Source organism: Gobius niger, assembly GCF_951799975.1.
Source record: "Gobius niger genome assembly, chromosome: 7".
Classification (NCBI taxonomy): domain Eukaryota; kingdom Metazoa; phylum Chordata; class Actinopteri; order Gobiiformes; family Gobiidae; genus Gobius; species Gobius niger.
The window spans coordinates 17,937,633-17,948,120 of NC_136858.1; the positions used below are offsets into that span (position 1 = coordinate 17,937,633).

Consider the following 10,488-nt stretch of genomic DNA (forward strand, 5'->3'; position numbering starts at 1 on the left):
TTTCTAAAGTTTTGGGACTGAAGTGATTTATGCACTCACAGTAAAACTCACAGACTTTGAAAACCCATAAATTAATCAGAGATCGAGCACTAATGAAAACCAGGATGTTAAAATACTATTACTAATACTAATGCCTTTGTCTTCAGTGTATGTTTGTATAGGCTCTGGACTTACACATAAACTGGTAGAACCAGGCTTCAGAGTTATTCACCAGACAAGTCGTCCATTCTCTCAGGGTCACCTTCCTGTTCTTGTCTCTGTCACATGATCTGCGACAACACATGGCAGTCCATTATTTCATAAACTGCCTGTTTTACACTAGCCACTACACATCCTGTCCAAGTATGGAAACAACAGCCCTAATTCCTATGAACAGTCATTGCCTTTGAGTTCACCTGCTCGGCAGTCTCTGAAGGATATTCCTTCAATTTGTGTTAATCCACAGCAGTGGGAGGCACAGCGGGTAATAAACATTATCATTGCTGGGAATAGCTTGACATTGACACAGCAAGATTGACTCTAAACCTATCAATGCAAGCTTGTATAACTATAAAGGGGATATGTAGAGGAAACACTGTGTATTATTAAGAAGATTTGTGTCGCTTAAAGTAGGGAGGAGTATTTAAATGCTGATGGAGAGGTCGTCATTAGATCGGAGAGGTGGAGAACAGGAAACAGGGTTTGGCACGAGAGATGAATGGATAGATGGCATGCAGAGAGAACAGCATGGTGGGAGGTGCAACTTAGTCACAGAGCGGAGGCGCTTTGTGACATTTTTAACCCTTGATGTATCAGTAATTATCCAGAGAAGAAGCATATTGCAGAAGACGAAGGGTCGCTCTCTGATAGTTATTACAGAAGCTTGTTTTAAGTCTAGACATTTTTAGAAAAATATGTAGAAACTCTTGAAGTTGTAGGAAACATCAGAGGGACTGACTGAAAGAATGATGTTGCACAGTGCTCCAAAGGCATCCTTTTATAATGCAGCTTCTTCAGGTCTCTGCGGCTCAACTTCCCGTCTCCATTTCTATCCAGTAAGGCAAATCTTTGCTGGTGAAAAGAGAGAAAAAAGACATCAGATACATGCCATAGACAGCAGGAGGTTTATCTGTAAAAACTTTGGGAGCATGAAAATGAACTTCGTCTGGGATTTCCACATTGTTTTAAAAACTACTACATTTTTTATTTTATTCATCCTTTATTTACACAGGTTTGCCCCTGAGACTCAAGAGAGACCTGTTTCACAATAATGGAAAGCACTACTTGAATTGTGTTAATATATATAGATTTATTTAGACCCAAACTCTGCAGACATGAGACATGTGCATGTTGTGATGCTTTACTTCTGAGCAACACTGCCCTAAAGCATTTACAAACACATCATAAACTAACACCAAACGAATTATGAACTAACTATAAGTAAATGTTTGCAGGCAAAGATGTAACGATACAGTATATACTTTGAGTTGTATCTCATATTTGATAAGATGTAATATTAAAGTAAGCTTCTACAAACTAGTTGAGACTCAGAGGTATTTCCCTAACCCATTTACAACCACAAGTTACTTTTGAACGAATAAAAACATAAAACATAAAAAAGGCCTGAGAGCTTGAGGGTTCGTGCTATATAGTTGCTGTTCCTACACCTTCACCTTCCTAGACTGATATATCTGGTGTATTTCCTGGGATCTGCTGTAGCCACTCTTCCAGTTTGGGGGTCACTGCCCCGAGTGCCCAAAATGACCATGGGCCACACTGATGCCTTCACCCTCCAGGCCTTCTCCTGCTCTTCTCTGAGCCTCTGGTATTTGCCTAGTTTCCCATGTTCCTTTTTCCTGATGTTGCCATCTCTTGGTATTGCCATGTCAACCACCACGTCTTTCCTCTTCTGTTTGCCCACCAACACAATGACTGGCTGGTGCGCCATTACCATTCTGTCAATCTTTACCCGGATGTCCCACCAGGATCAGGCTCCTGGTGTTTGGCTTCTCTGGTATGTTTGCCGATGCCCTTCTGTGCTGTGTTCATGCATTGTTCCATGTGCCCGCTTATCTTAGCCGCTGCTTGTCATGAGCTTCTATGTTGTGGAGAGACAGGTTATTGGCCAATGGTTGGATGGGCTGTATCCTTTGTTGATTCTTTGTTATTGTCATCTAACTTAAACGTATTGGTGAGGACTTGCAAAAGTAGACATCACAAGTCATGTACTCAATGTGAATATTAACATCCCCAAAACAAATAATAGTAATCATGGTTGACTGTGAATGTGTTATAATGTATGGTAGGTGGGGTGACTGGAGGGACCATATCAAGTTAGCTATTCCTTTATTCAGCCTTTCATTGAATAATTTAGTGAATATTGACCAAACCCTATTTATACAAGCTGTTCTTGAAAGCCCTCATCTTAGTCTATGGAGGAGCAGACCACAAGCAACATAAGAACTTGCCACTTTTGTAGACTGTCTGATCGATTTCTTGTGATTGTGTACGAGTGCCATTATGTGGTCCAGTGTCAGAAACAACTTTATGAGCCGCATTAAATTACACAGCGACATTATGTTCCCATGGTGCATTGGCTTTGGCATTAGTGCTGTGAATATTGATTTTTATTTGTATCACTTTTAAATCTGAGGTCATTCTATCTAGCCTGTAAATGGTATCTGTAGCTTAAGTTGTCATACTACCCATATCTAAGATTGCTGGTAAGGTTTAGGTGGGCAGCACAGTGGTTAGCGCTTGTGCTTCACAGCGAGAAGGTCCCAGGTTCGATTCCCATCAGGACGGGGCCTTTCTGTGTGAAGTTTGCATTTTCTCTCCATGTCTGTGTAGGTTTCCACCGGGAACTCTGGTTTCCCCTTCCACTAAAAACATGTACAATAGGGTGAATGAAAGTGTATTTGAGGGTGCGAGTGGGGGACAACGGATGCAAATTAGGCCATGGCTACAATCCGATGTGGTGTGTTCAGCAGTGGGCAGCCAGTATAGGCCGGCGCTTGGGGACCCATCTCCAGATGTGGAGCCAGGCTAATGGTCAGAAACACCTGGCTGGAGGATTCAGCTAGTGTACATGTTTTTAGCGGTAAGGAAACCGGAGTTTTAAGGTAAGGTAAGGTAAGGTAAGGTAAGGTAAGGTAAGGTAAGGTAAGGTAAGGTAAGGTAAGGTAAGGTAAGGTAAGGTAAGGTGTATAAAGTATAAAGTAAAGTAAAAGTATAAAGACTGAGACACCCTCAGTGCAGGACGGAGCGCTACTGCTAAGCCTTCATCCCCACTGCTGTCAGACTGTACAATAAGACTGTAAAGTAACATGTGCAATAATCTCTGTATCAGCTGCACTTTATTAACTCTGAGTGATCTTCTTGAACGCCGACTGTAACAAGGGAATTTCTCCTTTGTGAGATCAATAAAGGTTTATCTTATCTTATCTTATCTTATCTTATACTTCATATACAGTACTTTATATAAGGTACTATAAGGTATATATATACAGTATGCTTTATACACCTGTCCTTACCTCACCTTACCTCACTTTGTGTGAGTGTCTTCCCTTTCCCACACCTGTGCCAGCTGTATCCTTTGCGCATGACTGAGACAGCTCTGGGTAGGTGCGTCAGGTGCATATGACTCTCCCATTCGGCTCAGCAGCAGGAACCAGTCCAGGAGACGGTATGGAAACTGGCCTAGCTCCTCCAGGGTGCAATTAGCCTTGGGAACTAGATCAAGAGGGACAGCATCACTCATTAGTGCAGAGTTGGTGCAGAGTGGAAAATGTGTGAGAATGTGTTTCACATCTTTACCCAGGCAGGGTCCTGCATGAGCCAGTCCTGTGCGCCGTCTCTTTCTGCACGCTTCCTTATGCAATAAGCACTCGTTCCTGTAGGTTTTACCTAGAACACTGCACACTGGCGCTCTCTGCCTATGAACAAAAGTCAAAGCACACAAATCGCATACTCAAACCTTCTTTTCCTCACTTGAAGTGCGCATGATGCAGTTTTCTTTATTTTAAGTACCTTGGACATGTCTTTGGACAGACGCATTTTGGCACAAAGACCCCTTTGTCGTTAACCACTTGGCACCAAGATCCTACTGGATTGTGACACTTCAGAAGCTCACAAAGCTCTTCTACAAAAAACAACAAAAACAAATTCTTCTAAAACTGACTGTAATAACTAAATACAACTTATCAACTAACTAACTTATCAACCAACCAACCAACCAACCAACCAACTAGGGACCAAGAATATTCCATGAACCTAAAAATACATAGGATCTCTTTAAATTGCTGCTTTTGTCAGATGTGAACAGATTGATATTGTTAGCATGTTTTTTCTCCTCTAATCCTGCCCAGTCCATGTTTGCAGCTGTGACGGTTGTGTGGTTGACATTCCAGCAGGATTTTTTGTGACATTGTTTATCATCTATTATGAATTACAGTTGCACAAATTAATTATGTGTGGTCACAGATCTGATTAGGACCGGCACAAAGCTGTCTATGACTGTACACCATTCCTGCAGCTCTGCAAAGCTGGTCTAGCTTTATGCACCTGCATGGCTTCTTGTCAGTGTAATGAAAGGCCAGTTCCTCGGCCAGAGTAGTGAAAGTCTTACCTGGCTGTACTCTGCCAATATAAGGTCTCAGGGACTCTTCAGCTTGTCTCTGTCTGCGCTTACCTCTTCCTCCCTGTTCCAGACACAAATGCATTTTTCATAATATGCACGTCATCTCATATTACAACTAAATGTCAAAGTTTAACAAGGGCCTATCGTGTTACCAATGTCATAGCGCTCACTTTGAACTTTTTTTTCCAGCTATTTCTATCTTTAACCTTGAGCAAAAATATTGTCCCACTTGCTGTCAACCTGTTGAGTAAATATATGCAGACTATAAACCTATATGGTATGTTGGCCATTGGAACATTTCGGCTGGAACGCAGTTTCGTGGTATGCACCTAAATCCTGGACTTATATTTGCAGGATCTTTGTAGTCGGAGCCTGGAAAACATCTGCCTTGAAACATTTCCATATGAGCAGTACGTACTGTATAACCCTGAGAACACTTTTGAGACTCTTTATTCTGCAAAATTTTGCAAGTAACATAACAACAAATCAATCACAAAAAAAATTGGCTACAACAATATTCATGATGCATATTTGACAACTCACCATAGCTGTGCTTGTCAATAACAGCAATAATACAAGGGTCAAACTTCGGCTTTTTGATGAGATGTCCAGGAAGCTGCAAGAAAACAACCACATCTGCATATGTAACATTTCGAATGAAACTGATTGACTCTCATTTTGATAAATAGTAACCAGAGAAGACTTTTATTCCTTCCCAGTGATAAGCCTGTCTGTCCGATAATGCAGCAGGAAAAATCTCCCTCTCAAAAACACAATTATTTTCCATCACAGAGGATATGTGGAGTAGAGTTACACAGAAAGGACATTTAGCTTTCACTCGAGGAAGTGATTACTGTCTAACAAGTCATTTTCTCTCACAACAAGAGCACGGAAAAAAAAAAGCCACATCTTACCCAGTCTGTCTTGCATTTTGCATATTCTCTTTCTTCTTCTCCATGTCAGCAGTGTCTTGTGTTTTTCTCTCTGCAGCGTCTGTAAGAGTTTTATAGCTCCCTCAGCTCTCTTCACGTGTGATCCTCAAGTCCATCTGAAATGATTTGTGTATTCCTTTGCAGCTTTTGCTTTGTATTGCTACTTCAAAAAAACACCTTCCTATTTATTGGTAAATAGTCTAGTGCACAATGAATATAGGATATCAAGACAATGGAACTGCAAGTGAGGCACAAAAGAGAGGTGGACTCTTGAGGGTGGATGTGTTTTTCATTTAAGCTGGCACTGCTCCACAGAAAGATTTACAGCCTAGAGGGCACAGAGGGGTATAGATACCTGTTAAGCATTCCATTCCTTAGAACCTGCTATATTACAATCTATGTTGCCTCATACTTTATACATACAGACACAAATATTATATCTGTATGCATTACAAAACTGTTTTCAAAAGTTGGAAGTTTTTAATTCAAGTCAGCACAACAACCGACAGTCTAATAGTGTGGAAAGGCTGCACTCTAGTGGTAATGTCATGAATAGCAGTTACATTTGAAATACATTCATAATAAAATAAAAATACTTTCAAGTGTATACAACTTAGAACTAAACTAAACATGAACGTGGGACATTTTTAGGGTAAATTCAACCGAAATAAATCTGCTTGCAACAAAATGCATGGCACTTGTTCATCACTTACATTACTTGTCATATAATTAGAATATGAAAAAGTGTATTTACTTCTGTTATTCAACTTAAACTGTGAAACTAATTTTAGACTTATTACATGCAAAGTGACATATGTAGAGCCTTTATTTGTTTTCATTTTGATTATTATGGCTCACCCCAAATTAAAATCTCATAAAATTTGACTATGTTAAAAATGGACTGTAAGCCATAATCATCAAAATTATAACAAACAAAGGCTTGACATGTGTCACTTTGCATGTAATGAGTCATGAATCATGTATTAGTTTCACAGTAACAGAAGTTAATGCACTTTATCATGCATATATCTGTGCTGACATGATGTGAACCTCTCTCATGAACACAACTTTACAATCTGGTGTAAAAGCCTATCAATGGAAGATGTACATTCAGGCCCTTTTATCATGGCAGTTGCACCGAGAGCACACTAGAGGGCGCCAAACTTCAAACCTGTAAGTGTCCGTGGATGCATTATATCGCCTAAAGGCAAACTTATTTAATATTATATTGTCTTATTTCTCTCAAACCAGTTTTTTGTTTTGTTGAATGAACATCTCTAATCTCTGAACGAAATTTCAAATCTTATGGGAAGCAACAAGATATCTTAAAATAGTAGCCTCCAAGTGCATTTACTATTTTATTAATGTTTTTACTTGGACGTGCAATTTCACTTCACATTTTGCTCTTTAATGATTCTTGAATGAACTAAACTGGCTAAATGCAGTAGCACCATGAGTTGTACACACTGAAGTGTGCGCAGAACACAGTAGGTTAAGCAGGGGATGACATTTCCAAGCACCGCCCCTCCGCTGGACTGGGAGCCGCCGAGAGGATCGAGGATGTTGGAATGAACTGCCCTGAGGAGTGAAACCGGGGCGATACCGTGATTGCTTGTCATGTACATAGTATTTAGCACATGTTATTGAGAATTTGCCCTGTTTACCTTAGAAATAGAGTCACCCGTCGCCCATTATCTACGTTTCCCCACTACTTTCGGTAAGGTTTTGCTTTTGTTGCTTAGTTGACTTGACATGATGACCAGCAGTATTATAGCAGCTCGTGTTATTCAGACTTTACTAACAAGTAATTGCCATTAGCCCGTGTAAGTTGTTTTAGCTTAGCAATAGCATGGGGATTGTTCCCTTGCGAGGTTGTTTGCAGAGCGTATTATTACGAGCGCGATGTTGCATGTGAGGTGTTTTTGAAGAATATAAAACGAGTGATGTTTATACTTTTATTCTAGGTCACGCTGCTGTCACCCCGGCTGCTGACGAGATGCTTTTGACAACATAAAAAATAAAAAGGGTGAGTATCCCAACTACAAGCAACATGACCGTACAGTGTGTAATCTTCCCGACCGTGCCGTGACAGCAAAGTGTGTCAACAGCTGTGGCCTATCAGCGTTAATTAGTGCCACTGTGCCATACACGTGCAGGATTTTTTTTACCTTGCTCTTACAGTATTACCATGTTACTACACTCTTCTTCTCAATTTCCGACAACAGCTTACTTTGCACTCTTTGCTTCTGCGGCTGCTCTTATTTTGAAGGAGCCATCACCCCAGAGTAATAATGTGAAGTCAATGTTGAATGAATTACTCTGGCAGGGGCTTTATGTAATTAGAAAATGCAATTAGTTATATAACCGCTCCCTATTTTGAGTTTTAATATTGAAGATTTACTAAACAAAACACCCCCCTTATCTACTGTCCACACAGCAAGAGTTAAGTGGAAACAAGTCATTGGCTCGTTCTTAGCTAATTGTATGGTCCTGTGGTAGTTTAATTTTAACCTGCATTTTTGTCCCATGCATGCAGCCCATTCATATATAAATATATATATATAAATATACCATGACGGAAGTGTCTTTCAGTCCCGACACCAAATGTGCGTCTGAGTTTGTGCCATTTTAGGCTGTACACACTTCGGAGCCAGACAGTGCCAAGTGCCCTGGGATCAACAGTGCGGTGCCGATTAGTACAAGGCATGACAGATTGCTAGAAGTGTAAGTGAGATGGCAGCTTCTGTGGTGCCTTAATGTTTTGGGTGTGGCTACACTTTTGTAGACTCCAGCCTAAGTCTATGTGTGTGTTCCTCCCGGCACCTGTTGGCAGGGGTCCTGTAGCGTCACCTTGGCTTTGGGTGTGTTTACTATCTGATCCCTTCAACAACAGCTGAGGGTCTCCGTGGTGTGCCTTGACGCTAAAGACCCCCCAATCTCCACCTCAGTGTCAGCATTCTTCAGTATCTACTCGTATCATGTGTAAGGATGCATGCCACACTTCATGTGGCTTGTGATTAGTGCAATCTTTTTGACATACCAAAAGATGAGCGTGCCACAAGGTTTGAGCCCAATCTATTAAATATCATTATCAACTTGAGGTCATCACTGGGCACGATCCTGATACTTGATTGGGAAATTGCTTTGATCAGAGCTTTTTAAAACCTCAAAGTAGGTAAGTATGATGACTTGTAGGTTTTTTCTCTCAATTTGTTTTCAATTAATTTTTACATTCGATCATGTTGTCAAACTGCATTTGAAGATAGTCATTTCCTTTTGTCAACCTTGAGTACAAAGACCAGACATGGCTTTGACTTTCACTGATCCTCTATGCCTCTCAGGCAGCCGCCACCTCTTTGTGACCTGCCATTGGAGCTATTGTTAGTTACACTTATCAGTCCGCTGGTTTACAGGCAGGGATAGGAGTTGTTGACTGCTCTCTAGTACGCTGAATCTTTTGTTTTGAATTTGTTTGGCCCACAAGCTCTCTTCATATTCAGTTTATCAAATAGGGGAGAGTGAAAGGTCATGAGACGTGTGGTGAGACATTCAGCCAACATAATACTGTGGAAGGCTTTGTGCCTGAGAGCTACGTCCAGGCCGAGTGGACGGTTTCTTACCTGCACAGGTGTTTTTTTATTTTATCTTTTTATTTACTGCATCTCATCTTCCCATCACGTCACTTCTTGCATTTTAATAACTTTAGTAACATCTTCTGTTGGGATTTACTTGACTTTAGTGATTGTCTCTTCTGTTTGAGCTTAAATCTAGTGTTGACACAGATGGTAATAAGCAGTCAGCAGCTGGGCTCACAGCAGGTGTGTGTCAATGCTTTCCTGTTCAAGGTCTGCCATTGTCCACAGTTTGATAATGAGGAGAGGCTGTTTACTGAGACCTCAAATGTTACTTTGTGTGTATGAACTCGTTGTACCAAAATACCTAACATTCAGATTTTGTGTTTTTTTTCTTTTTCTTTCTAGTTCTGTACAGCACCGGGCTGTATGGGGCTGTGGACACCATCCACTTTAGTAATCCCTGATCTTGCCCGCTGTCATGTGAGATTCTGTAGACTCAACCATGTGACACAGTCTTAAAGCTGCTAAGAGCGTGTTATTTATTATGAGTGGATAAAGTTTTCCTTTGTGTCTCACAGCATGGCCTTGAGTCACTGTTAGAGCTGCTGTGATGTGTTACACTTTTACATTGTGTTAAAATGTAAGGGATGTACATTTCAGTCCATGTTGCACCTCATGCAAATGTGATGATTTATGTGTTTCAAAGGTCAGTGTTCATTGTCGTGTACTGCCATAAAGTTTGCATTTAAACTTTATCTTCTTGGCTGCAAATGTGACCTCTACTTTAAAAGTCTGTTACATTATTAGTAACATTTCAGTTTTTCAATCTTTTGATGTTGGCTCTAGTGCTAATAGTGTGTAGAGATGTATTTAATCAATTTTTAGTTATTAATTTCTGCTCAGTCTTTTTCCCCCCAATGATTTCTGGTTTGTAGGTTTGACCAGGTCAGCACTGGATGAAAAGGAGTGAGACATTCAGCAAATAGTCGGAGCCAGGACTTGAACCCAGGACTTGAGATTTAGTGGTTAATGTACATGACAGCCGCCTTAACCACAAGATTACTGGCTGCGCCACACTTCTCCTCCTTCTATACACAGCCACTTGCCTGCAACTTGATTTCAGTGAAATAGTAATAATTTCATCATGTAAGGCCCGCATTCTACTCATGTGAGGCTGAATATCATACATGAAACCTTTTTGTGAAAACATGACTTCTTACATACATAAACAGATGGTATAAGTGAAAAAGTCTGTGAAAAAACATTAGTATAAGCATAAAATAAACAAGGCTGAGTAAAATGGCATTCTCTCTACATTATCAGTACTAGACTGTACTCTATGACTCTGACTCAGTGAACTTGG

General features: G+C 40.5%; 1 protein-coding gene across 1 annotated transcript; it reads right to left on the reverse strand.

The window, feature by feature from the left end:
* Positions 1–666: 666 nt before the first annotated feature.
* On the reverse strand, positions 667–5,576 carry sparcl2 (SPARC-like 2; the record flags this gene model as incomplete). The annotated part of the gene is made up of 7 exons (XM_079559384.1): positions 667–1,050; positions 3,557–3,711; positions 3,796–3,914; positions 4,009–4,120; positions 4,607–4,679; positions 5,162–5,234; positions 5,533–5,576. The coding sequence occupies 7 exons, from the start codon at positions 5,574–5,576 to the stop codon at positions 874–876; spliced, it is 753 nt and encodes a 250-aa protein (XP_079415510.1). The 3' UTR covers positions 667–873.
* Between the last annotated feature and the right edge of the window lie 4,912 nt (positions 5,577–10,488).